This window comes from Sciurus carolinensis, unplaced genomic scaffold (assembly GCF_902686445.1).
Source record: "Sciurus carolinensis unplaced genomic scaffold, mSciCar1.2, whole genome shotgun sequence".
Classification (NCBI taxonomy): domain Eukaryota; kingdom Metazoa; phylum Chordata; class Mammalia; order Rodentia; family Sciuridae; genus Sciurus; species Sciurus carolinensis.
In genome coordinates, this window is record NW_025920229.1 from 475,752 (window position 1) to 503,194 (window position 27,443).

Sequence of the window (27,443 nt, forward strand, 5' to 3'; positions counted from 1 at the left end):
ACACAGTCAATGATATACATTTATATACAATATTCCATCCATCAACAAGCAAATACACATTTTCCTCAGCAACAACACATAGATCCTTCTATAAAATAGAGCATATGTTATTCCACAAAGCAACTGTTAGTAAAAGCAAAAAAATAGAGATACTGCCTTGTATTCTGTCATATCATAATGGAATGAAACTAGAAATCAATGATAAAACAAAACAGAATTTTACTCTGACACCTGGAGACTAAATAATACACTCTTAATTGATGCATGGATAGTAGAAGACAGCAGGGAGAAGATAAAAAAATTCTTAGAGGTAAATGAGAACATTACAACATATGAAAATCTCTGGGACACTATGAAAGCCATACTAAGAGGAAAATTTATTTCATGGAGCACATTCAATCAAAGAACAAAAAGTCAACAACTAAATGGCCTAACATTACATCTCAAAGCCCTAGACAAAGAACAACAGATCAACACCAAACATAGTAGAAGACAGGAAATAATTAAAAGCAGACCTGAAATCAATGAAATTGAAATAAAAGAAGCAATTCAAAAAATTGACAGAACAGAAAGTTGGTTCTTTGAAAAACTAAACAAAATTCATAAATCCTTAGCCACACTAACAAAAAGAAGAGAGAAAACTCAAAGTGATAAAATTAGTGATGAAAAAGGAAATATCATTACAGACACTATTGAAATACAAAATATAATTAGAAGCTATTTTGAAAATCTATACTCCAACAAAATAGAAAATCTTGAAGACATTGACAAATTTCTACAGACATACGGTCCTCCCAAACTGATTCAGGAATACATACATAATTTAAACAGATCAATTTCAAGCACTGAAATAGAAGAAGCTATCAAAAACGTACCAATTGAGGAAAGCCCCAGACCAACCATATGGATGCTCAGCCAAATTCTATAAGAAATTTAAAGAACTAATACCAATACTCCTCCAAGTATTCAGGAAATAGAAAAGGAGGGAACCCTTCCAAACTCATTCTAGAAGCTAGTATCACTATGATACCAAAACCAGACAACAACACATCAAGGAAAGAAAACTTTAGACCAATATCCCTAATGAACATAGATGCAAAAGTCCTTTAAAAAATTCTGGCAAATCGAACACAAAAAATAAATTAAAAAGAGTGCACCATGGTCAAGTGGAGTTCATCCCAGGGATGCAAGGTTGGTTTGACATCTGGAAATCAATAAATATAATTCTCTATATCAACAAATTTAAAGTAAAGAATCATATGATTATTTAAAAAGATGCAGAAAAAGCATATGATAAAATGCAGCACTCCTTCATGCTCAAAACACTAGAAAAATTACGGATAGTAGGAATATACCTAAACATTGTAAAGGCCATCTATGCTAAGACCACAGCCAACATCATTCTAAAAGTAGAAAAACTGAAAGCATTCCCTGAAAATGAGAACAAGACAGGGATGCCTTCTTTTCAATTCTGCATCATCCTTGAAACTCTAGCCAGAACAATTAGACAGACCAAAGAAATTAAAGGGATATAAATAGGAAAAGAAAACTCAAGCTATCACTATTTGCTGATGACATGATTCTATATTTACAGGATTGTAAAAATTCCGCCAGAAAACTTCCAGAACTCAATAAATGAATTCAGCAAAGTGGCAAGATATAAAATCAACAATCCATAAATCTAATGCATTTCCTATTCATAAGTGATGAATTCAAGAAAGAGAAATTAGGAAAACTGCTCCATTCACAATAACCTCAAAAAAAAAAAAAAAAAACTTGGGACTCAATCTAACAAATGAGGTGAAAGACCTACAATGAAAACTACAGAACACTAAAGAAACAAGTTAAAGAAATTGTTAGAAGATGGAAAGATCTCCCTTGTTCTTGGATAGGCAGAATTAACATTGTCAAAATGACCATAATACCAAAAGTGCTATACAGACTTTTATAAGAAAAGCTTTTTCGTGGCAAAGGAAACAATCAATAATGTGAAAAGAGAGCCTACAGAGTGGGAGAAACCTTTTCCACACTCACTTCAGATAGAGCACTCATCTCCAGAATTTATAAAGAACTCAAAAAACTTACAACAAGAATACAAATAACCCAATCAATAAATGGGCTAAGGAAAAGAGCAAACACTTCACAGAAGAATATATACAAGCAATCAACAGATATATGAAAAAAATGTTCAACATCTCTAGTAATAAGAGAAATGCAAATCAAATCTACCCCAAGATTTTATCTCATCCAAATTAGAATATCTATTATCAAGAATAAAGCAACAATAGGTGTTGGTAAGGATGTGGTGTTGATGGTGGGTTTGCATATTGGTGCATCCACTCTGAAAAGCAGTACAGAGATTCCTCAGAAGACTTGAATTGAAACTACCTTTTGACCCAGCTTTCCCACTCCTCAGCCTATACCCAAAGGATTTAAAATCAGCATACTCCTGGGATGCAGGCACATCAATATTTACAGCAGCTCAATTCATAATAGCTAGATTGTGGAACCAACCTAGATGAACTTCAACAGATGAAGGAATAAAAACAATCTTTGATATATTTATATATATATATATATATATATATATATATACACACACACACACACACACACACACACACAATGGAATATTCCTCAGCCATGAAGAAGAATAAAATTATAGCATTTGCGTAAATAGATGGAGTTGGAGAATATCATGCTAAGTGAAATAAGCCAATCCCGAAAAACCAAAGGTTGAGTGTTTTCTCTGATAAGTGCCCGCTGATACATACATGGGCAGGGGGAGAGGGTAAGGGAAGAATGAAGAAATATTGGATTGTGTAAGGTAAAATGAGGGGAGGGGAAGAGGTGGGGGATGGAAGGATGGTGGAATGAGATAAAGAATGAGTAATGAGATATGCATACGTATGATCACAGAAATGGTATGACTCTACCTCATGTACAACTAGAGTAATGAGAAGTTGTAGCCCATTTGTGTACAATGAATCAAAATGCACTCTGTAAAAATTAAAAAATATATAATGTGCAGCATGTACATAAAATAAAAGATCTAAGAATAAATTTAGTGAAAAATTGACAGGACTACCACAAAGAAAAGAATAAAGATTTCCACATGGGAATTAATGAACAATTCTCTACCAATTTGTGTATCCATCAGAAAAGTTTGGATACATGAATATAAACTCTATATGAAAATCTTTATAGCAGCATTAATATGAATAGTCCCAAACCTGCAAATGAGCTACACATTAATCTAGAGGACAATCATCTGACAATTTGTATATCAAATCTATTCCATGAAAAATCTTACATAACTGAGAATTAGCTTATTACAGATAATTACAATGATGAATCTCACACAAAAACAAAAATATAGAGAAACCAATTCTATGATTTTGATCAAAGAGTTAAGAAATCCATAGTCAAACTAGAGGATATGATTGAACAAAGAGGTGAACACCCTTTAGGAAAAAGTGACAGAATATAATCTGCAAGGTATGAGTTGATTTCTATATTCTAACTTGAATCATTTTCAGAAAATGATAGAGCTCCAAAAGTTTTGAATGTTAGTCCTCAAAGAACCGATATCATGCTGACATCTAGCCTGAATTACCTCATGAAATAGAAAGAAAAAGGAAAGAAATCAGGGGGAAAAAAAGATTGGGAGGAGAGAGAAGAAAGAGAGAGAGAGTTACAAAAGGAAAGACAGAGATCTGCCCAACATAGGATCACTAAATCTGACGGTATCCTGATTGGGACTAGAGTCACCCACTCATCCTGATTTGCCTGGGTCTGCAGGGCTTATATGGCAGAGGGTCCCACAGGCTCATCCTTGTGAGCCCTCAATAGTGGATAAGAGATAACACATCCATCATACCCGGCTCTTCCCCATGTACTGTTTCTGCATCTGCTCTCACCTTCTGGTTCCGCTCTGCTGTGGAAGACCATGTGTTAAACACCCTCTTACAATGTGCCTTGGATACACCTGGGACCCACAGATGGAAGAGCTCATGTGGAGACAGATGCCTCTGGGAGCCTTCGGTCAGTATCCTCTGGGTAACCATGTGTGAGTACAGTAGCACCATGCTCCTCGCAGACACTCCCCAATCTGAATACAGACAAAGGAACAAACCTCCAGAGGAACAATGCCCTGACCCTGCCAAGGATGCAGGAGCCACCACATGACCCACATGATGCTCAGAGCAGCAAGGATGCTAATGAGGTGACTGTCTTCCTTTCATCTGGAAACAGCTCCTGTGAGTTACACCCTCTTAAGAAACAGATTAAACACTTTCACAGCACTCATCACATTTACATAATGAATTCTTCCTCGAAAAACAAAAAACCGAATTTGGAAAATAACAAAAACAACAAACAAGGTGAAGGGCGTCTGATTGGTTCAAACGTTGGAGCCTCAAGGATAAAAGAGCCCAAGTGCAAGGAGTCATCATATTGTGCAAACTCACCTGTGAACAGGATCCCACCCTCCACACCTGACACCATGGCCCCCTCCTGCTGCTCCTCGTGCTGCAAGCCTACCTGCTGCAGAACCACCTGCTGCAAGACCACCTGCTACAAACCAACCTGTGAACCCAGCTGCTGCAGCACACCCTGCTGCAAGCCCAGCTGCTGTGAGCCTTCCTGCTGCCCCAGTTGCTGCATCGTTCCCTGCTGCTCTCCAACTTGCTGTGAAACCACCTGCTGCAAGACCACCTGCTGCAAACCAGCCTGTGTGGTCAGCTGCTGCAGCACACCCTGCTGCAAACCCAGCTGCTGTGAGCCTTCCTGCTGCCCCAGTTGCTGCATCGTTCCCAGCTGCTCTCCACCTTGCTTTGAAACCACCTGCTGCAAGACCACCTGCTGCAAACCAGCCTGTGTGATCAGCTGCTGCAGCACACCCTGCTGCAAACCCAGCTGCTGTGAGCCTTGCTGCTGCCCCAGTTGCTGCATCATCCCCTGCTGCCAATCCTGCTGCTGCCAGCCCTGCTGCCCTCCTACTTGCTCTCGAACCACCTGCTGCAAGACCTCCTGCTCCAAAAACACCCGTGTGACCAGCTGCTGCAGCACACCCTGCTGCCAGCCCTGCTGCTGTGTCTGCAGCTGCTGCAAGCCTTGCTGCCCATGATCAACTCCCAGACACCAGGGTCTACACCAACTCCTCTCACCTCCTCTCCTTGCCTTACCTGCACCGATTCTCTTCATATCTTTGTTGCAAACCTTCATGCTGTCACCAGAAATTCTGTTCATGGTCCCCCATGTGAGACCTCATGAATCACCTCAAGGAAGTGTCACTCTGTTCTCATCCTCTTCTTCCTTAGGCCTTGTGGACCTTGGACCATCTTCATAGGTCCTTGATGGGGAGGTGTGCTCTTCATTGGAATTCTGGAACCAAAGTCTTTATCTCTCCATCTAAAGAACATAAGAACACACTCCTTCAGAAGAATTTCATGGGTATACGCAACTGTTCCTTCATCTTTATAGTTATGATGTCTTTACCAATGTTCTCCATGTTCCTGTACACCATTTTCTTCTGTCACCTTCAGTTCCTTCCTTGAAACATCCCATCTTCATAAATTCCTAATAAATTATAAACTGTTATTCATTCCATATTGTCTTTCTTTATATTCTTGTGCTGAGAACCCCTTACATGAAAATCACATGCTTAATTGAATTTTAAGTGCAAACCACATTGTCATATCCCACTCTGTAGCACAGCTCCCTAGAAGTTGCTCATCTTGCAAAACTAAATCACATACCTATTGATTGGCAACTTCCTAATTCCACCTATCCCAACCTCTGAAATTCACCACTCTATTCTTTCCTTATGTGAGTTGACCTACTTTACATACCTCATATAGGTGGAATATTGTAGTGTTTTTCCTGTACTTGGCCCAGTTCATTTAGGGGAGAGAGGTAAGGTTCACCCATGTTAGCACATAGTGGGAGGATTTTATCACTTCCATGGCTGAAGAGTATTCCAGTGTAAGTTTCTATCATATTCTCTTGATCCATTCCTCTGTCGATGGATATTTGGGTTTTTCCAAAGCTTTTTTGGTATTCATAGTGCTGCCTTCAACACAAGAGTGTTGATGTCTTTTCAAGTTTCTGATCCCACTCTTTCCCCTACGCATCCAGAAGTGGGGTTTCAGGACCATATCATATTTCTAAAACTTTTTTTTTTTTGAGGAAATTCCACATCGATTTTCATGGCTTCTGCATCACTCATTGGACATTCCTTCCAGTGTAGCAGAGTTCCGATTTCTCCACAGCTTTGTCAAAATCCTTATTCATTCAGTACTTGATGGAAAAGCCACACATGGTATTCTAAAACCACGGTGATTGCAATGTTTGAATGTATGACTTGGTTTACTGAAGTGTCATGCAATCAGGCAAAACACTTGACCTTGCCTAAGGAACTACAAGATCAAGGAACAATGTTCTGCCCCATGCCTTGTTCAGCTGGGCCCTGCAAATATTCCATTTCTCCCTCCCCAACACCAGTATACCTGCACTTCTAGGGAACACCACTTCACTGCTTTAAAATATAAATATTTGTTTTGACAAACTTCTCAACCAGGTTACAGGGAGTACTGCTAATCTCAAAGCCAAATTTCTCTTTGGGGTCCTATGCAATAAATAGTCTCTGCTCCTCTTGATGTCAGCTTCAAGTTCCACATTCAAAGAACAATCGTTTCTCTCTTGTCCTGCGGTACCTGAGTGATCTGCTCAAAATGTGATGTCTCTGACTTTTCTGTACAAACTTTCATTTGGTTCCTCCCGGACATAACATGTATAGACCTTTAAGGTTTGACATGTCATTCAAATCCAATTGTATCTTTGAACACATTGGTATTTCTTCATCAATACCTTTGAGTCTCTAAATTCCCAACACAGAGTTATAATCCCATTGAAAGGTCAGTATTCAGAATGTCACAGGGTTTCTCCTGTTTTGCGTGGCATTTGATTGGGTGACAAATTGATAACACTGGCTTCTTGATTGTTTCCCAATTACATCTTTACCCCCCAGCTTCTCCTCAGTGGATTGAGCTGATGCCCACTTATCTTCCAATAAAGTTCCTCTTCTTATCATTGAATGTAGGCTAAAGGCACTGCTTCATTCATGTCCTCCAGAATAACACAATAACACAATTTCTACAATTGAGGTAGAAATGACCAGGGTCAATTATTAATGAATTGATCAAGACATTGTTAACGTGCTAATGAAGTTCATCAATGTGTCTACAAGAGACTCCTTAGAATTCCTCCGTATGGTATGTGCTTCAGAAAGGAAGCCATGGGATTTCCCAGTGCATGAACTGAAAAGAACACTAGAGAAGCCCTCTCTCCAGTGCTGTCAGAGCACCACCAGGGCATTACATAGGCAGGAGAGCCCCTCCAGAAGGCCAGGACATGGAACCAAACCAAGGCCAAATTGGGTCACAAGAAAGTGGAGAATCTCGACTTCTTTGGACCTGATTTAATGAGAGAAGGTGGAGGAAATACAGGGCGAATGAAAGGATAATGAAACTAGAATAGATCCTATTTAGGATGGAAGTGGATGAAGACCACAGTCACATGCATGTGATCTTGACCACGGCTAGATATTTTGAGGATTGCAAAGTTGATTCGACATTGGAACATTCTTTGAATTTTTCATCACATAGACAATAAAAAGTAGAATACTCATAACATTGCTTCAGTTCATGAAGAAAAAGCATTCTATAAACATAAACACATTTTCAACATCCAACACCTTAACAAGTGAGTATTGGAAAACCCTTCATACTGTAACGGAAATGGTCCTGATTTGCCCACCATGCAGGGCCCCCAACCCTGAAACAACCAGCTTTCAAAAGAGAGAGTGATCATTCATCAGTCAAGCTGCGGGATGGGAGAGCAAGTCTCAAATCTGTCTTCAGAATGGAGTGTTTGAACCTCTGATGTCAGACACAACACAACACCCAACACACTCTGGCCCAAGCACATCGAAAGGGGGCGTGGTTTCAACACGGTACAACAGAAGAGGCCCCCTGCAAGTCCCTAGAGAACCTCTTCACCAACTGTTCCCATCATGACCTCTGGGTCAAAGGTATAATCTAGAGCAAAGATCCAAGATAGAAAGACTATGCTGAAATGAACCAAAAAAGCATCATTATTTGTGATGCAATTGCATAAAAAATTACTCCTTTCCAAATTGATCTACCATGCACTATTAGCTATAACCAGGGAGTTTAGATACAGGTACACATACACAATGGATTGTTTTTAAAATATCCAAAGCAGTAAAAAAAAATTGACTTTTAAATTAGAATAAATAGACTGAGGTCGGGCGCCATCACTGCTCGATTGCAGTCACAGAGTGAGCCATCGGAAGAGTCAGGCCGGCTGCATCGCGGAGCTAGCGGACAGACACCCAAAATGTCTGCATTGCTGAAGTAGCTGGCCGGCAATGAGACGACCCAACCACAAGGCGGAAGTCGGACGCCATCACTGAGCGACCCCACCTGACTCCTGCACCGAGGTAGGGCACCATCACTGAGCGACCTGCCCAACCAACATGCCAGGTCAGTCACCATTGTGGAGCAAGCCTGTAGACGAGCCAGCCCGCCTGCATAGCGGAGCTAGCCAGAGGGTGAGCCAGCCCACATGACCCCCCACACAGAAGTCGGGCACCATTGCTGAGCCTGCCTGCCAGCCCCCCCACTGCTGAGGGACACTGCAATTGCCTCTGTGCTGACTCAGTGCACCCTCACTGGGGCTCCCCAACTTCTTTATAGGCTGGGTCAGGCATTTTTAATTATTCCTGAGGGTGTGGCCATCATCAATGGAAGGGCGACTCCCTTCCTCAGACACCTACAGGAGACTAGAGGAACTTTGACAGGACCCAGGAGTCAAGAACAGGAGGTATGGAGAGACTCGGGACCAACTCAGAGCCACCGGGTGAGTCTCTTCCACTAGGTGGGCTCCCTGGATGGGGTAGTACTCCTGAAATGCAGGGAACTTCGTGGAGTAGAATGGCCCAGTGAGACTCCCCCACTTGGAGCTGTGAACCCAGTCAACTGGGAGCATTGCAGACGAGGGTCATACAGTGAGAGTCTTCGACATAGAGTGAGGATCCAAGGCCCAAGGGGTAGCTCTGGTCCCCAGGGAACATAGCAGACGAGGGCTGTTCAGTGATGGAGTTCCTCACAGGGATAGGTTCCCCAGTCCAGGTGGTAAGTCAGGACCCCTGGGAACATCACAGAGGAGGGCTACCCAGGCCAGGTGGTAGCTCTGGAATGAAGGGAACTTCTCAGAGGAGAGCTGCCCAGCCAAAACTCCCCACCAGGTGAGTCTTCCCTGCTGGGCGAGGTTTTCCCACCAGGACAGTAGAACCAGAAACACAGGCCCAGATCAGACGTGCCCCAGTCTACAGTCTAGTCCCTCTTTGATTGATCATCAGTCAACAAGTGGAGGTGACTCTGCCCACTGACAGGGAATATACCCCATCTGAAGGCCAACACCCCTAGAGGGGCAGCTTCCTTGTGGAGCACCACATTATCAAGTTCCTCCAAGACTTCAGGCTACTGAAGGTTAAGAGGTGAGTTATTGGAAATCTACAGAGACAATATTAGTCAATAGAGGAAATCTGCAATATCTCAGACTTTCACCACTAGAGGGGTAGATACCTGAGCAATATGAGGAAACAAGGGGAAAAAAATGGCCCAAACAAACCTAGATGGTACAGCAATGAAATCCAATGATAGCATGGCAGAAGAAATGTCAGAGGGAGTTTATAATGTACATAATTAAAATGATCAGAGAAGCAAACGATGAGATGAAAGAGCAAATGCAGGCTTTCAATGATCGCACGAATCGATAGTTAAAAGAGAAAATGTGGGAAGCAAAGGATCATTTCAATGAAGAGTTAGAGATACTGAAAAAAAAAAAACAAACAGAAATCCTAGAAATGAAGGAAACAATAAACCACGTTAAAAACTCCATAGAAAGCATAACGAATAGGATAGAACACCTGGAAGACAGAACCTCAGACATTAAAGACAAAATATTTAGCCTTGAAAACAAAGTTGACCAAACAGAAAAGATGGTAAGAAATCATGAACAGACTCTACAAGAATTATGGGTATCATGAAAAGGCCAAATTTAAGAATTATTGGGATTGAGGAAGGCTTAGAGAAACAAACCAAAGGAATGAACAATCTATTCAATGAAATAAGATCAGAAAATTTCCAAATACTGAAGTACGAAATGGAAAATCAAATACAAGAGGCCTATAGGACTCCAAATATGCACATTATAATGAAAATAACTAATATTCAAAATAAAGACAGAATTTCAAAGGCTATGAGAGAAAAAAATCAAATTACAATCAGGTGGAAACCAATATGGATATCAGCAGAATTTTCAATTCAGACCCTAAAAGCTAGAAGGACCTGGAACAACATTTTTCAAGCTCTGAAAGAAAACAGATACCAATCATGAATCTTATACCCAGCAAAACTTACCTTCAGATTTGACAATGAAATAAAATCCTTTCATGATAAATAAAAGGTAAAAGAATTTACAAAAAGAAAGCTAGCATTACAGAACATTCTCAGCAAAATACTCCATGAGAAAGAGATGAAAAACAATGATGTAAATCAACAAAGGGAGGGACTACCTTAAAGGAACAGTCAAATAAAGGAGATATCAAGTCGCGTCAAAAAAAAAATCAGTCAAATGACCAGGAATACAAATCATATCTCAATAATAACCCTTAATGTTAATAGCCTGAACTCATCAATCAAAAGACATAGGCTGGCAGATTGGATTAAAAAGAAAGATCCAACAATTGCTGCCTACAAGAGACTCATCTCAGAGAAAGAGATACCCCCAGACTAAAGGCAAAGGATGAGAAAAATATACCATGTACATGAACACAGCAAAAAAGTCAGAGTATCCATCCTCATATCAGATAATGTGGACTTCAAGCCAAAGTTAGTCAGAAGGGATAAAGAAGGACATTTCATACTGCTTAAGGGAAGTATAAATCAGCAAGACATAACAATCATAAATCTCTATGCCCCAAACACTGGCTCATCCATGTATGGCAAACAAATCCTTCTCCATTTCAGAAATTGAATAGACCACAACACAATAATACTAGGTGATTTTAACACACCTCTCTCACCACTGGACAGATCTACCAAACAAAAATTGAACAAAGAAACCATAGATCTCATAACACAATCAATAATTTAGACTTAACAGACATATATAGAATATACCATCCAACCAAGAGCGAATACACTTTCTTCTCAGCAGCACATGGATCCTTCCCTAAAATAGACCATAGTTTATGCCACAAAGCTAATGTTAGCAAATACAAGAAGATAGAGATACTATCTCGTATTCTATCAGGTCATAATGGATTGAAATCAGAAATAAATGACAGAGTAAAAAGCAAACTACTCCAAAACCTGGAGATTAAATAACATGCTATTGTATATGATTGGGTAATAGAAGACATCAGGAGGGAAATTAAAAAGTTCTTAGACATAAATGAGGACAAAGATACATCATATCAAAATCTCTGGGACACTATGAAAGCAGTACTTAGAGGAAAATTTATTTCATGGAGTGCATTCAATAAAAGAAGAAAAAAATCAACAAATAAACAACCTAACACTACAGTTCAAAGCCCTAGAGAAAGAAGAACAGAGCAATACCAAAAGTTGTACAAGACAGGAAATAGTTAAAATCAGAGCTGAAATCAATGAAATTGAAACAAAAGAAACAATTGAAAAAATTGACAAAATAAAAAGTTGGTTCTTTGGAAAAATAAACAAAATTGATAAACCCTTAGCCACACGAACAAAGAGGAGAGAGAAAACTCAAATTACTAAAATTCGGAAAGCACAAGGAAATATCACAACAGACACAAGTGAAATATAAAACATAATTAGAAGCTATTTTGAAAAATTTATACACCAACGAAATACAAAATCTCAAAGACATCAACAGGTTTCTAGAGACATATGAATTACCTAAACTGAACCAGGAGAACATACACAATTTAAATAGACCAATTTCAAGTAATGAAATAGAAGAAGTCATCAAAAGCCTACCAACAAAGAAAAGTCCGAGACCAGATGGGTTCTCAGTCGAGTTCTACAAAACCTTTAAGGAAGAGCTCATTCCAATACTTCTCAAAGTATTTCATGAACTATAAAAGGAGGGAACCCACCCAAACTCATTCTATGAAGCCAGTATCACCCTGATACCTAAACGAGACAGAGACACATTCAGGAAAGAAAATTTCAGACCAATATTCTTAATGAACATTGATGCAAAAATTCTAAATAAAATCTTAGCAAATGGCATACAAAAATGAATTGAAAAGATAGTGCATCATGATCAAGTGGGTTTTATCCCAGTGATGCAAGGTTGGTTCAACATTTGGAAATCAATAAATGTAATTCACTATATCAACAGACTTAAAATCAAGAATCACATGATTATTGCAATAGATAGAGAAAATACAGCATCCCTTCATGCTCAAAACACTAGAAAAAATAGGGATAGTGGGAACATTCCTTAACATTGTAAAGGCAATCTATGCTAAGCCCCCAGCCAACATCATTCTAAATGGTGAAAAACTGAACGCATTCACCCTAAGAACTGGAACAAGGCAGGGATTCCCTCTTTCACCACTTCTATTCAACATTGTCCTCAAAAATCTAGCCACAGCCATTAGACAGATGAATAAATTAAAGGGACACAAATAGAAAAGAAGAACTCAAACTATACCTACTGCTCATGACATGATTATATATTTAGAAGAACTGGAAAATTCCACCAGAAAACTTTTAGAACTCATAAGCGAATTCAATAAAGTAGCAGTATATAAGATAAATGCTAATAAATCCAATGCATTTTTACACATAAGTGATGAATCTTCAGAAAGAGAAATTAGGAAAACTACCCCATTCACAATAGCCTCAAAAAAAATAAAATACTTGGGAATCAATCTCACAAAAGAGGTGAAAGACCTCTACAATGAAAACTACAGAACACTAAAGAAAGAAATTAAAGAAAAACCTTAGAAGATGGAAGCATCTCCCATGTTCTTGGATAGGCAGAACTAACGTTGTCAAAATGGCCATACTACCAAAAGTACTATACAGATTCAATGCAATTCCAATTAAAATCCCAATGATATACCTTACAGAAATATAGCAAGCAATCATGAAATTCATCTGGAAGAATAAGAAAACCATAATCATTAAAGCAATCCTTAGCAGGAAAAATGAAGCTGGGGGTATTGCAATATCAGAACTTCAACTATACTACTAAGCAATAGTAACAAAAATGGCATAGTATTGGTACCAAAATAGACAGGTAGATCAATGGTACAGGATAGAGGACATGACACAAACCAAATAAATACAATTTTCTCATACTAGACAAAGATTCTAAAAATATGCAATGGAGAAAAGATAGCCTCTTCAACAAATGGTGCTGGGAAAACTGGAAATCCATATGCAACAAAATGAAATTAAACCCCTATCTCTCACCGTGCATGAAACTAAACTCAAAATGGATCAAGGACCTCAGAATCAGACCAGAGACCCTTCAACTTATAGAAGAAAAAGTAGGTCCAGAGCTTCAACATGTCGGCTTAGGACCAGACTTCCTCAACAGGACTCCCATAGCACAAGAAATAAAAGCAAAAATCAATAACTGGGATAGATTCAAACTAAATAGCCTTCTCTAAGCAAAGGAAACCATCAGCAATGTGAAGAGAGAGCCTACAGAGTGGGAGAAAATTTTACCACTCATACTTCAGATAAAGCATTAATTTCCTGAATATATAAAGAACTCAAAAAACACTACACCAAGAATAAAAATAATCCTATCAACAAATGGGCTAAGGAAATGAACAGACACTTCACAAAAGAAGATCTACAAGCAATCAACAGATATATGAAAAAATGTTCAACATCTCTAGTAATAAGAGAAATGCAAATCAGAACTACCTAAGATTCCATCTCACCCCAATTAGAATGGCGATTATCAAGAATACAAGCAACAATAGTTGTTGGAGAGGATGTGGGGAAAAAGGTACACTCATACATTGCTGGTGGGGTTGCAAATGAGTGCAGCCACTCTGGAAAGCAGTGTAGAGATTCCTCAGAAAACTTGGAATGGAACCACCATTTGACCCAGCTATCCCACTACTCGGCCTATACCCAAAAGACTTAAAATCAGCATACTACAGAGATACAGCCACATCAGGGTTCATAGCTGCTCAATTCACAATAGCCAGATTGTGGAACCAATCTAGATGCCCTTCAGTTGATGAATGGATAAAGAAGCTGTGGCATATATATATACAATGGAATATTACTCTGCCATGAAGAATGATAAAATTATGGCATTTGCAGGCAAATGAATGAAATTGGAGAATACCATGCTAAGTGAGATAAGCCAATCTCAAAAACCCAAAGGACGAATAATCTCACTGATAAGCAGATGATGACACATAATGGGTGGTGTGAGGGGGGCAAAAATGGAGGAAGGAGGGACTGTATAGAGGGAAAATAGGGGTGGGAGGGGTGCGGGGAGGGAAAAACAGAAGGAATCAAACAACATTACCCTATGTAAATTTATGATTACACAAATGGTAGGCCTTTACTCCATGTACAAACAGAGAAACAACATGTATTCCATTTGTTTACAATAAGGAAATTATAATATCTCAGATCTGCACTGCTATAGGGCAATATACAAGAACAACATGAAAAAACAAAGGAAGAAATTGCCCCAAATAAACCAAGATGCTATATTAATAGAATCCATTGACAGCATAGTAAAAGAAACGTTAGATAAGGAGTTCAGAATGTACAGAATTAAAGTGATCTGGGAAGTAAGGATGATATAAGAGACTAAATGCAGGCAATGAGTGATCACTCCATTAAGCAGCTAAAAGAGCAAATAAAGGAAGTGAAAGATCATTTCAATAAAGAGATACAGAATCTGAAAAAACAAACAGAAATCCTTGAAATTAAGGAAACAATAAACCAAATTGAAAGCTCAGTAGAAAGCATCACCAAAAGACTAGACCACTTGGAAGACAGAACCTCAGCAATGAAGACAAAATATATAATCTTGAAAATAAATTTGACCACACAGAAAAGATGGTAAGAAATCATGAGCAGAACCTCAAAGAATTATGGGAGAACACGAAAAGACCTAATTTAAGAATCATTGGAATTGAGGAAAGCACAGAGATATAAACCAAAGGAATGAACAATCTATTCAATGAAATAATATCAGAAAATTTCCCATACCTGAAGAATGTAATGGAAAATCAAATACAAGAAGCTTACAGAACACCAAATGTACAAAATTACAACAGATTCGAACCAAGGCACTTTATAATAAAAATGCACAACCTGCAAAATAAAGGTAGAATTTTAAATGGTGTGGGAGAAAAGTATCAGATTACATATAGGGGGAACCAATACGGATAACAGCAGATTTCTCAGCCCAGACCATAAAAGCTAGGAGGGTCTGGAACAACATATTTCAAAGTCTGAAAGAACATGGGTACCAACCAAGAATCTTATACCCAGCAAAACTAACCTTCAGGTTTGATAATGAAATAAAATCCTTCCGTGATGAACAAAAATAAAAAGAATTTACAAATAGAAATCCCACACTACAGAACATTCTGAGCAAAATATTCCATGAGGAAGAAATGAAAAACAACAATGAAAGACACTAAAGGAAGGAAATACAGTAAAGGAAAAGCCACTCAAAGCAGAAACCAAGGCAAGTTAAAAACCAAAAATAAGCCAAGATGACCAGGAATACAAATCATATCTTGATAATAACCCTGAATTTTAGTGGCCTAAACTCGTTACTCAAAAGACATAGACTGGCAGATTGGATTTAACAGTAGACCCAACAATATGCTGCCTTCAAGAGATTCATATCATAAGAAAAGATATCCACAGACTAAACATGAAAGGATGGGAAAAAAACATACCATGCACATGAACTTAGTAAAAAAATAGAGGTTTCCATTCTCATACCAGATAAAATGGACTTCAAGCTAAAGTGACTCAGAAGGGATAAGGAAGGACATTTAATGCTTAAGGAAAACATAAATGAACAAGACGTAATAATCACAAATATTTATACCCCAAAAAAATGGGGCACCCATGAACATTAATCAGATCCTTATCAATTTCAGGAATCAAATACACCACAACACAATATGCTGGGTGACTTTAATACACCTCTCCCACCACTGGATAGATATTCTCAACAAAAACTGAATAAAGAAACTATAGAATTAAATAACACAGTCAATGATAAACATTTATATACAATATTCCATCCATCAACAAGCAAATACACATTTTCCTCAGCAACAACACATAGATCCTTCTCTAAAATACAGCATATGTTATGCCACAAAGCAACTGTTAGTAAAAGCAAAGAAATAGAGATACTGCTTTGTATTCTGTCATATCATAATGGAATGAAACTAGAAATCAATGATAAAACAAAACAGAATTTTACTCTGACACCTGGAGACTAAATAATACACTCTTAATTGATGCATGGATAGTAGAAGACAGCAGGGAAGAGATAAAAAAATTCTTAGAGGCAAATGAGAACATTACAACATATGAAAATCTCTGGGACACTATAAAAGCCATACTAAGAGGAAAATTTGTTTCATGGAGCACATTCAATCAAAGAACAAAAAGTCAACAACTAAATGACCTAACATTACATCTCAAAGCCTTAGACAAAGAACAACAGATCAACACCAAACATGGTAGAAGACAGGAAATAATTAAAAGCAGAGTTGAAATCAATGAAATTGAAATAAAAGAAGCAATTCAAAAAATTGACAGAACAGAAAGTTGGTTCTTTGAAAAACTAAACAAAATTCATAAACCCTTAGCCACACTAACCAAGAGGAGAGAGAAAACTCAAAGTGCTAAATTAGTGATGAAAAGGAAATATCATTACAGACACTATTGAAATACAAAACAAAATTAGAAGCTATTTTGAAAATCTATACTCCAACAAAATAGAAAATCTTGAGGTCATTGACAAATTTCTACAGACATACGGTCCTCCCAAACTGAATCAGGAAAACATATATAATTTAAACAGATCAATTTCAAGCACTGAAATAGAAGAAGCTATCAAAAGCCTACCAATCAAGGAAAGCCCCGGACCAACCATATGGATGCTCAGCCAAATTCTCTAAGAAATTTAAAGGACTAATACCAATATTCCTCAAAGTATTCCAGGAAATAGAAAAGGAGGGAACCCTTCCAAACTCATTCTAGAAGCTAGTATCACTATGATACCAAAACCAGACAACAACACATCAAGGAAAGAAAACTTTAGACCAATATCCCTAATGAACATAGATGCAAAAGTCCTTTAAAAAATTCTGGCAAATCACACAGAAAAAAAAATATTAAAAAGAGTGCACCATGGTCAAGTGGAGTTCATCCCAGGGATGCAAGGTTGGTTTGACATCTGGAAATCAATAAATATAATTCTCTATATCAACAAATTTAAAGTTAAGAATCACATGATTATTTTAAAAGATGCAGAAAAAGCATTTGATAAAATGCAGCACTCCTTCATGCTCAAAACACTAGAAAAATTAGGGATAGTAGGAACATACCTAAACATTGTAAAGGCCATCTATGCTAAGACCACAGCCAACATCATTCTAAATGGAGAAAAACTGAAAGCATTCCCTGAAAAACTGGAACAAGACACGGATGCCTTCTTTTGCAATACCAATTCTGCATCATCCTTGAACTCTAGCCAGAACAATTAGACCAAAGAAATTAAAGGGATATAAATAGAAAAAGAAAACTCAAGCTATCACTATTTGCTGGTGACATGATTCTATATTTAGGATCGTAAAAATTCCACCAGAAAACTTCCAGAACTCAATAAATGAATTCAGCAAAGAGGTAAGATATAAAATCAACAATCATAAATCTAATGCATTTCTATTCATAAGTGATGAATTCAAGAAAGAGAAATTAGGAAAACTGCTCCATTCACAATAACCTCAAAAAAAAAAATACTTGGGGCTCAATCTAACAAATGAGGTGAAAGACCTACAGTGAAAACTACAGAACACTAAAGAAAGAAATTAAAGAAATTGTTAGAAGATGGAAAGATCTCCCTTGTTCTTGGATAGGCAGAATTAACATTGTCAAAATGACCATACTACCAAAAGTGCTACAGAGATTTTTTTTAAAAAAAGCTTTTTCTTAGCAAAGGAAACAATCAATAATGTGAAAAGAGAGCCTACAGAGTGGGAGAAAACTTTTCCACACGCACTTCAGATAGAGCGCTCATCTCCAGAATTTATAAAGAACTCAAAAAACTTACAACAAGAATACAAATAACCCAATCAATAAATGGGCTAAGGAAAAGAGCAGACACTTCACAGAAGAATAGATACAAGCAATCAACAGATATATGAAAAAAATGTTCAACATCTCTAGTAATAAGAGAAATGCAAATCAAATCTACCCTAAGATTTTATCTTACCACAATTAGAATATCTATTATCAAGAATACAAGCAGATAGAGATACTACCTTGTACTCTATCAGATCATAATGGATTGAAATTAGAAATAAATGACAGAATAAAAAACAGAAACTTCTCCAATACCTGGAGACTAAATAATACACTAATATATGATGAATGGATAACAGAAGACATCAGGAGGGAAATAAAAAAATTCTTAGAAGTAAACGAGAACAAAGACACATCATATCAAAATCTCTGGGACACTATGAAAGCAGTACTTAGAGGAAGATTTATTTCATGGGGTGCATTCAAAAAAAGAAGTAGAAATCAACAAATAAATGACTTAACACTACAGCTCAAAGCACTAGAAAAAGAAGAGCAGACCAATACCAAAAGTAGTAGAAGACAGGAAATAGTTAAAATCAGAGCCGAAATCAACGAAATCGAAACAAAAGAAACAATCGGAAAAATTAATAAAATAAATAGTTGGTTCTTTGAAAAAATAAATAAAATTGATAAACCCTTAGCCACACTAACAAAGAGAAAGAGGGAGAAAACTCAAATTACTAAAATTCGGAATGAACAAGGAAACATCACAACAGACACGAGTGAAATACAAAACATAATTAGAAGCTATTTCGAAAATCTATACTCCAACAAAACAGAAAACCTTGAAGACATCAACAAATTTCTAGAGACATATGAACTACCTAAACTGAACGAGGAGGACATACACAACTTAAATAAACCAATTTCAAGCAATGAAATAGAAGAGGTCATCAAAAGCCTACCAACAAAGAAAAGTCCAGGACCAGATGGGTTCTCAGCCGAGTTCTACAAAACCTTTAAAGAAGAGCTCATTCCAATACTCCTCAAACTATTCCATGAAATAGAAGAGGAGGGAACCCTACCAAACTCGTTCTATGAAGCCAATATCACCCTGATACCTAAACCAGACAGAGACACATCGAGGAAAGAAAATTTCAGACCAATATCCTTAATGAACATCGATGCAAAAATTCTCAACAAAATTTTAGCAAATCGCATACAAATATATATTAAAAAGATAGTGCACCACGATCAAGTGGGTTTTATCCCAGGGATGCAAGGTTGGTTCAACATTCGGAAATCAATAAATGTCATTCACCATATCAATAGACTTAAAGTTAAGAATCACATGATTATTTCAATAGATGCAGAAAAAGCATTTGATAAAATACAGCATCCCTTCATGCTCAAAACACTAGAAAAAATTGGGGTAATGGGAACATTCCTAAACATTATAAAGGCAATCTACGCTAAGCCCATGGCTAATATCATTCTAAATGGTGAAAAACTGAAAGCGTTCCCCCTAAAAACTGGAACAAGGCAGGGATGCCCTCTTTCACCGCTTCTATTCAACATCGTCCTTGAGACTCTAGCCAGAGCAATCAGACAAACCAAAGAAATTAAAGGGATACGAATAGGAAAAGAAGAACTCAAACTATCCCTGTTCGCTGATGACAGGATTATATATTTAGAGGAACCTGGAAATTCCACCAGAAAACTTTTAGAACTCCTAAGTGAATTCAGTAAAGTAGCAGGTTACAAGATCAATGCTCATAAATCCAATGCATTTTTATACATAAGTGATGAATCTTCAGAAAGAGAAATTAGGAAAACTACCCCATTCACAATAGCATCGAAAAAAATAAAATACTTGGGAATCAATCTCACAAAAGAGGTGAAAGACCTCTACAATGAGAACTACAGAACACTAAAGAAAGAAATTCAAGAAAACCTTAGAAGATGGAAAGATCTCCCATGTTCCTGGATAGGCAGAATTAATATCGTCAAAATGGCTATACTACCTAAAGTTCTATACAGATTCAATGCAATTCCAATTAAAATCCCAATGATGTACCTCGCAGAAATAGAGCAAGCAATTATGAAATTCATCTGGAAGAATAAAAAACCTAGAATAGCTAAAGCAATCCTCAGTAGCAAGAGCGAAGCAGGGGGTATTGCAATACCAGATCTTCAACTCTACTACAAAGCAATAGTAACAAAAACGGCATGGTATTGGTACCAAAATAGACAGGTAGATCAATGGTACAGAATAGAGGACATGGACACAAACCCAAATAAATACAATTTTCTCATACTAGACAAAGGTTCCAACAATATGCAATGGAGAAAAGATAGCCTCTTCAACAAATGGTGCTGGGAAAACTGGAAAACTATATGCAATAGAATGAAACTAAACCCCTATCTCTCACCCTACACAAAACTCAACTCAAAATGGATCAAGGACCTCGGAATCAGACCAGAGACCCTGCATCTTATAGAAGAAAAAGTAGGTCCAAATCTTCAACTTGTTGGCTCAGGATCAGATTTCCTTAACAGGACTCCCATAGCACAAGAAATAAAAGCAAGAATAAACAACTGGGATAGATTCAAACTAAAAAGCTTTCTCTCAGCAAAGGAAACTATCAGAAATGTGAAGAGAGAGCCTACAGAGTGGGAGAATATCTTTGCCAACCATACCTCAGATAGAGCGCTAATTTCCAGAATCTATAAAGAACTCAAAAAACTCTACACGAAGAATACAAATAATCCAATCAACAAATGGGCTAAGGAAATGAACAGACACTTCACAGAAGAAGATGTACAAGTAATCACCAGATATATGAAAAAATGTTCAACATCCCTAGTAATAAGGGAAATGCAAATCAAAACTACCCTAAGATTTCATCTCACCCCAATTAGAATGGCGATTATCAAGAATACAAGCAACAATAGGTGTTGGCGAGGATGTGGTGAAAAAGGAACACTCATACATTGCTGGTGGGGTTGCAAATTAGTGCAACCACTCTGGAAAGCAGTGTGGAGATTCCTCAGAAAGCTTGGAATGGAAACACCATTTGACCCAGCTATCCCACTCCTTGGCCTATACCCAAAGGACTTAAAAGCAGCATACTGCAGAGATACAGCCACATCAATGTTCATTGCTGCTCAATTCACCATAGCCAGATTGTGGAACCAACCTAGATGTCCTTCGGTTGATGAATGGATAAAGAAACTGTGGCATATTTATACAATGGAATATTACTCCGCAATGAAGAATGATAAAATTATGGCATTTGTAGGCAAATGGTCGAAATTGGAGAATATCATGCTAAGTGAGATAAGCCAATCTCAAAAAACTAAAGGACGAATGATCTCGCTGATAAGCGGATGAGGACATATAATGGGGGGTGGGACGGGCTAGCATTAGGTTTAGGGTTAGGTTTAGAGTTAGGCTAAGGAGAGCAGTAAGAATGAAGGAAAGAAGGACTGTGTAGAGGGAAAAGAGGGGTGGGAGGGGTGGGAGGGGTGGGGGGGAGGGGAAAAATATAATAAACATCATTACCCTATGTAAACGTAAAAAAATAAAAAAAATAAATAAAAAAAATAAATAAATAAAAAAAAAAGAATACAAGCAACAATAGGTGTTGGCAAGGATGTGGTGTTGATGGTGGGGTTGCAAATTGGTGCAGCCACTCTGAAAAGCAGTACAGAGATTCCTCAGAAGACTTGAATTGGAACTACCATTTGACCCAGCTTTCCCACTCCTCAGCCTATGCCCAAAGGATTTAAAATCAGCATACTCCTGGGATGCAGGCACATCAATGTTTATAGCAGCTCAATTCATAATAGCTAGATTGTGGAACCAACCTAGATGAACCTCAACAGATGAATGAATTAAAAAAAAACGGTGATATATATATATATATATATATATATATATATACACAATGGAATATCCGCAGCCATAAAGAAGAATAAAATTATGGCATTTGCGTAAATAGATGGAGTTGGACAATATCAGCTAAGTGAAATAAGCCAATCCCAAAAAACCAAAGGTTGAGTGTTTTCTCTAATAAGTGCCTACTGATACATAACATGGGCAGGGAGTGAATGTAAGGGAAGAATGAAGGAATATTGGATTGTGTAAGGTAAAATGAGGGGAGGGGAAGAAGTGGGGGAAGGAAGGATGGTGGAATGAGATAAAGAATGAGGAATGAGATATGTATATGTATGAGCACAGAAATGGTATGACTCTACCTCATGTACAACCAGAGTAATGAGAAGTTGTACCCCATTTGTGTACAATGAATCAAAATGCAATCTGTAAAAATTAAAAAATATATAATGTGCAGCATGTACATAAAATAAAATATCTAAGAATAAATTTAGCGAAAAACTGACAGGACTACCACAAAGAAAAGAATAAAGATTTCCACATGGGAATTAATGAACAATTCTCTACCAATTTGTGTATCCATCAGAAAAGTTTGGATACATGAATATAAGCTCTGTATGAAAATCTTTATAGCAGCATTAATATGAATAGTCCCAACCTGCAAATGAGCTACACATTAATCTAGAGGACAATCAACTGACAATTTGTATGTCAAATCTATTCTATGAAAAATCTTACATCACTGAGAATTAGCTTACTACAGATAATTACAATGATGAATCTCACACAAAAACAAAAATACAGAGAAACCAATTCTATGATTTTGATCAAAGAATTAAGAAATACATAGTCAAACTAGAGGATATGATTGAACAAAGAGGTGAACACCCTTTAGGAAAAAGTGACAGAATATAATCTGCAGGGTATGAGTTGATTTCTATATTCTAACTTGTATCATTTTCAGAAAATGATAGAGTTCCAATAGTTTTGATGTTAGTCCTCACAGAAAGGATATCATGCTGACATCTAGCCTGAATCCCCTCATGAAATAGAAAGAAAAAGGAAAGAAATCAAGGGGAAAAAAAGATTAGAAGGAGAGAGAAGAAAGAGAGAGAGAGTTACAAAAGGAAAGACAGAGATCTGCCCAACATAGGATCACTAACTCTGCCGGTATCCTGATTGGGACTAGAGTCACCCACTCATCCTGTTTTGCCTGGGTCTGCAGCACTTATATGGCAGAGGGTCCCTCATGCTCATCCTTGTGAGCCCTCAATACTGGATAAGACATAACATATCCATCATACCCGGCTCTTCCCCATGTACTGTTTCTGCATCTGCTCTCACCTTCTGGTTCCGCTCTGCTGTGGAAAACCATGTGTCAAACACCCTCTTACAATGTGCCTTGGATACACCTGGAACCCCCAGATGGAAGAGCTCATGTGGAGACAGATGCCTCTGAGAGCCTTTGGTCAGTATGCTCTGGGTAAACATGTGTGAGTACATCAGCACTGTGCTCCTCCCATAGACACTTCCTAATCTGAATACAGACAAAGGAACAAACCTCCAGAGGAACAATGCCCTGAACCTCCCAGGGTTGCAGGAGCCACCACATGACCCACATGATGCTCAGAGCAGCAAGGATGCTAAAGAGGTGACTGTCTTCCTTTCAACTGGAAAAAGTTCCTGTGAGTTACACCTTCTTAAGAAACAGATTAAGCACTTTCACAACACTCACCACATTTACATAATGAATTCTTCCTCGAAAAACAAAAAGTTGAATTTGGAAAATAACACAAACAACAAACAAGGTGAAGGACATCTGATTGGTTCAAAGGTTGGAGGCCTCAAGGATAAAAGAGCCCAGGTGCAAGGAGTCGTCATATTGTGCAAACTCACCTGTGAACAGGATCCCACCCTCCACACCTGGCACCATGGCCCCCTCCTGCTGCTCCTCTTGCTGCAAGCCTACCTGCTGCAGAACCACCTGCTACAAGACCACCTGCTACAAACCAACCTGTGAGCCCAGCTGCTGCAGCACACCCTGCTGCAAACCCAGCTGCTGTGAGCCTTCCTGCTGCCCCAGTTGCTGCATCATTCCCTGCTGCTCTCCAGCTTGCTGTGAAACCACCTGCTGCAAGAACACCTGCTGCAAACCAGTCTGTGAGCCCAGCTGCTGCAGCACACCCTGCTGCAAACCCAGCTGCTGTGAGCCTTGCTGCTGCCCCAGTTGCTGCATCGTTCCCTGCTGCTCTCCAGCTTGCTGTGAAACCACCTGCTGCAAGAACACCTGCTGCAAACCAGCCTGTGTGGTTAGCTGCTGCAGCACACCCTGCTGCAAACCCAGCTGCTGTGAGCCTTGCTGCTGCCCCAGTTGTTGCATCATCCCCTACTGCCAGTCCTGCTGCTGCCAGCCCTGCTGCCCTCCTACTTGCTCTCGAACCACCTGCTGCAAGACCTCCTGCTCCAAAAACACCCGTGTGACCAGCTGCTGCAGCACACCCTGCTGCCAGCCCTGCTGCTGTGTCTGCAGCTGCTGCAAGACTTGCTGCCCATGATCAACTCCCAGACACCAGAGTCTACACCAACTCCTCTCAACCTACATGCCATACCTGCACCGATTCTCCTCCTATCTTGGCTGCAAATCTTTATGCTGTCACCAGAAATTCTGCTCATGGTCCCCCATGGGAGACCTCATGAATCTCCTCAAGGAAGTGCCACTCTGTTCTCATCCTCTTCTTCCTTAGGCCTTGTGGACCTTGGACCATCTTCATAGGTTCTTGATGGGGAGGTGTGCTCTTCACTGGATTTCTGGAAACAAAGTCTTTATCTCTCCATCTAAGGAACATAAGAACACACTCCTTCAGAAGAATTTCATGGGTATACGCAACTGTTCCTTCATCTTTATAGTCATGATGTCTTTGCCAAAGTTCTCCATGTTCCTGTACACCATTTTCTTCTGTCACTTTCAGTTCCTTCCTTGATTCATCCCATCTTCATAAATTCCTAATAAATTATAAACTGTTATTCATTCCATATTGTCTTTCTTTATATTCTTGTGCTGAGAACCCCTTACATGAAAATCACATGCTTATTTGAATTTTAAGTGCAAACCACATTGTCATTATACCCACTCTGTAGCACAGCTCCCTAGAAGTTGCTCATCTTGCAAAACTAAATCACATACCTATTGATTGGCAACTTCCTAATTCCACCTATCCCAACCTCTGAAATTCACCACTCTATTCTTTCCTTATGTGAGTTGACCTACATTACATACCTCATATAGGTGGAATCTTGTAGTGTTTTTCTTCTACTTGGCCCAGTTCATTTAGGGGAGAGAGGTAAGGTTCACCCATATTAGCAACAGTGGGAGGATTTTATCACTTCCATGACTGAAGAGTATTCCAATGTAAGTTTCTATCATATTCTCTTGATCCATTCTTCTGTCAATGGATATTTGGTTTTTCCACAGCTTTGCTGCTATTCATAGTGCTGCCTTGAACACAAGAGTGTTGATGTCTTTTCAAGTTTCTGATCCCACTCTTTCCCCTACACATCCAGAGGTGGGGTTTCAGGACCATATCATATTTCTAAAACTGGTTTTTTGAGGAAATCCCACATTGATTTTCATGGCTTCTGCATCATTCATTGGACATTCCTTCCAGTGTAGCAGAGTTCCGATTTCTCCACAACTTTGTTAAAATCCTTATTCATTCAGTACTTGATGGAAGAACCGCACATCGTATTCTAATACCACGGTGATTGCAATGTTTGAATGCATGGCCTTGTTTACTGAAGAGTCATGCAATCAGGCAAAACACTTGACCTTGCCTAAGGAACTACAAGATCAAGGAACAATGTTCTACCCCATGCCTTGTTCAGCTGGGCCCTGCAAATATTCCATTTCTCCCTCCCCAACACCAGTATACCTGCACTTCTAGGGAACACCACTTCACTGCTTTAAAATATAAATATTTGTTTTGACAAACTTCTCAACCAGGTTACAGGGAGTACTGCTAATCTCAAAGCCAAATTTCTCTTTGGGGTCCTATGCAATAAATAGTCTCTGCTCCTCCTGATGTCAGCTTCAAGTTCCACATTCAAAGAACAATCATTTCTCTCTTGTCCTGCGGTACCTGAGTGATCTGCTCAAAATGTGATGTCTCTGACTTTTCTGTACAAACTTTCATTTGGTTCCTCCCGGACATAACATGTATAGACCTTTAAGGTTTGACATGTCATACAAATCCCAGTTGTATCTTTGAACACATTGGTATTTCTTCATCAATACCTTTGAGTCTCTAAATTCCCAACACAGAGTTATAATCCCATTGAAAGTTCAGTATTCAAAATGTCACAGGGGTTCTCCTGTTTTGCGTGGCATTTGATTGGGTGACAAATTGATAACACTGGCTTCTTGATTGTTTCCCAATGACATCTTTCCACCCAGCTTCTCCTCAGCTTATTGAGCTGATGCTCACTTATCTTCCAATAAAGTTCCTCTTCTTGTAAAGTTCCTCTACATTCATTGAATGTAGGCTAAAGGCACTGCTTCATTCATGTTCTCCAGAATAACACAATAACACAATTTCTAAAATTGAGGTAGAAATGAACAGGGTCAATTATTAATGAATTGATCAAGACATTGTTAACGTGCTAATGAAGCTCATCAATGTGTCTACAAGAGACTCCTTAGAATTCCTCCGTATGGTATGTGCTTCAGAAAGGAAGCCATGGGATTTCCCAGTGCATGAACTGAAAAGAACACTAGAGAAGCCCTCTCTCCAGTGCTGTCAGAGCACCACCAGGGCATTACACAGGCAGGAGAGCCCCTCCAGAAGGCCAGGACATGGAACCAAACCAAGGCCAAATTGGGTCACAAGAAAGTGGAGAATCTCGACTTCTTTGGACCTGATTTAATGAGAGAAGGTGGAGGAAATACAGGGCGAATGAAAGGATAATGAAACTAGAATAGATCCTATTTAGGATGGAAGTAGATGAAGACCACAGTCACATGCATGTGATCTTGACCACGACTAGATATTTTCAGAATTGCAAAGTTGATTCGACATTGGAACATTCTTTGAATTTTTCATCACATAGACAATAAAAAGTAGAATACTCATAACATTGCTTCAGTT

General features: G+C 38.6%; 2 protein-coding genes across 2 annotated transcripts; both read left to right on the forward strand.

Moving 5' to 3' along the window:
• The first annotated feature begins 4,504 nt into the window (after positions 1–4,504).
• On the forward strand, positions 4,505–5,128 carry LOC124975238 (keratin-associated protein 9-2-like). Its single transcript, XM_047538047.1, has one exon. It carries the CDS (start codon positions 4,505–4,507, stop codon positions 5,126–5,128), a length of 624 nt encoding a protein of 207 aa, XP_047394003.1.
• A 19,105-nt stretch (positions 5,129–24,233) lies between these two features.
• Positions 24,234–24,857, forward strand: LOC124975239 (keratin-associated protein 9-1-like). Its single transcript, XM_047538048.1, has 2 exons — positions 24,234–24,384; positions 24,415–24,857. Exons 1-2 carry the CDS (start codon positions 24,234–24,236, stop codon positions 24,855–24,857), a joined length of 594 nt encoding a protein of 197 aa, XP_047394004.1.
• Positions 24,858–27,443: the final 2,586 nt, after the last annotated feature.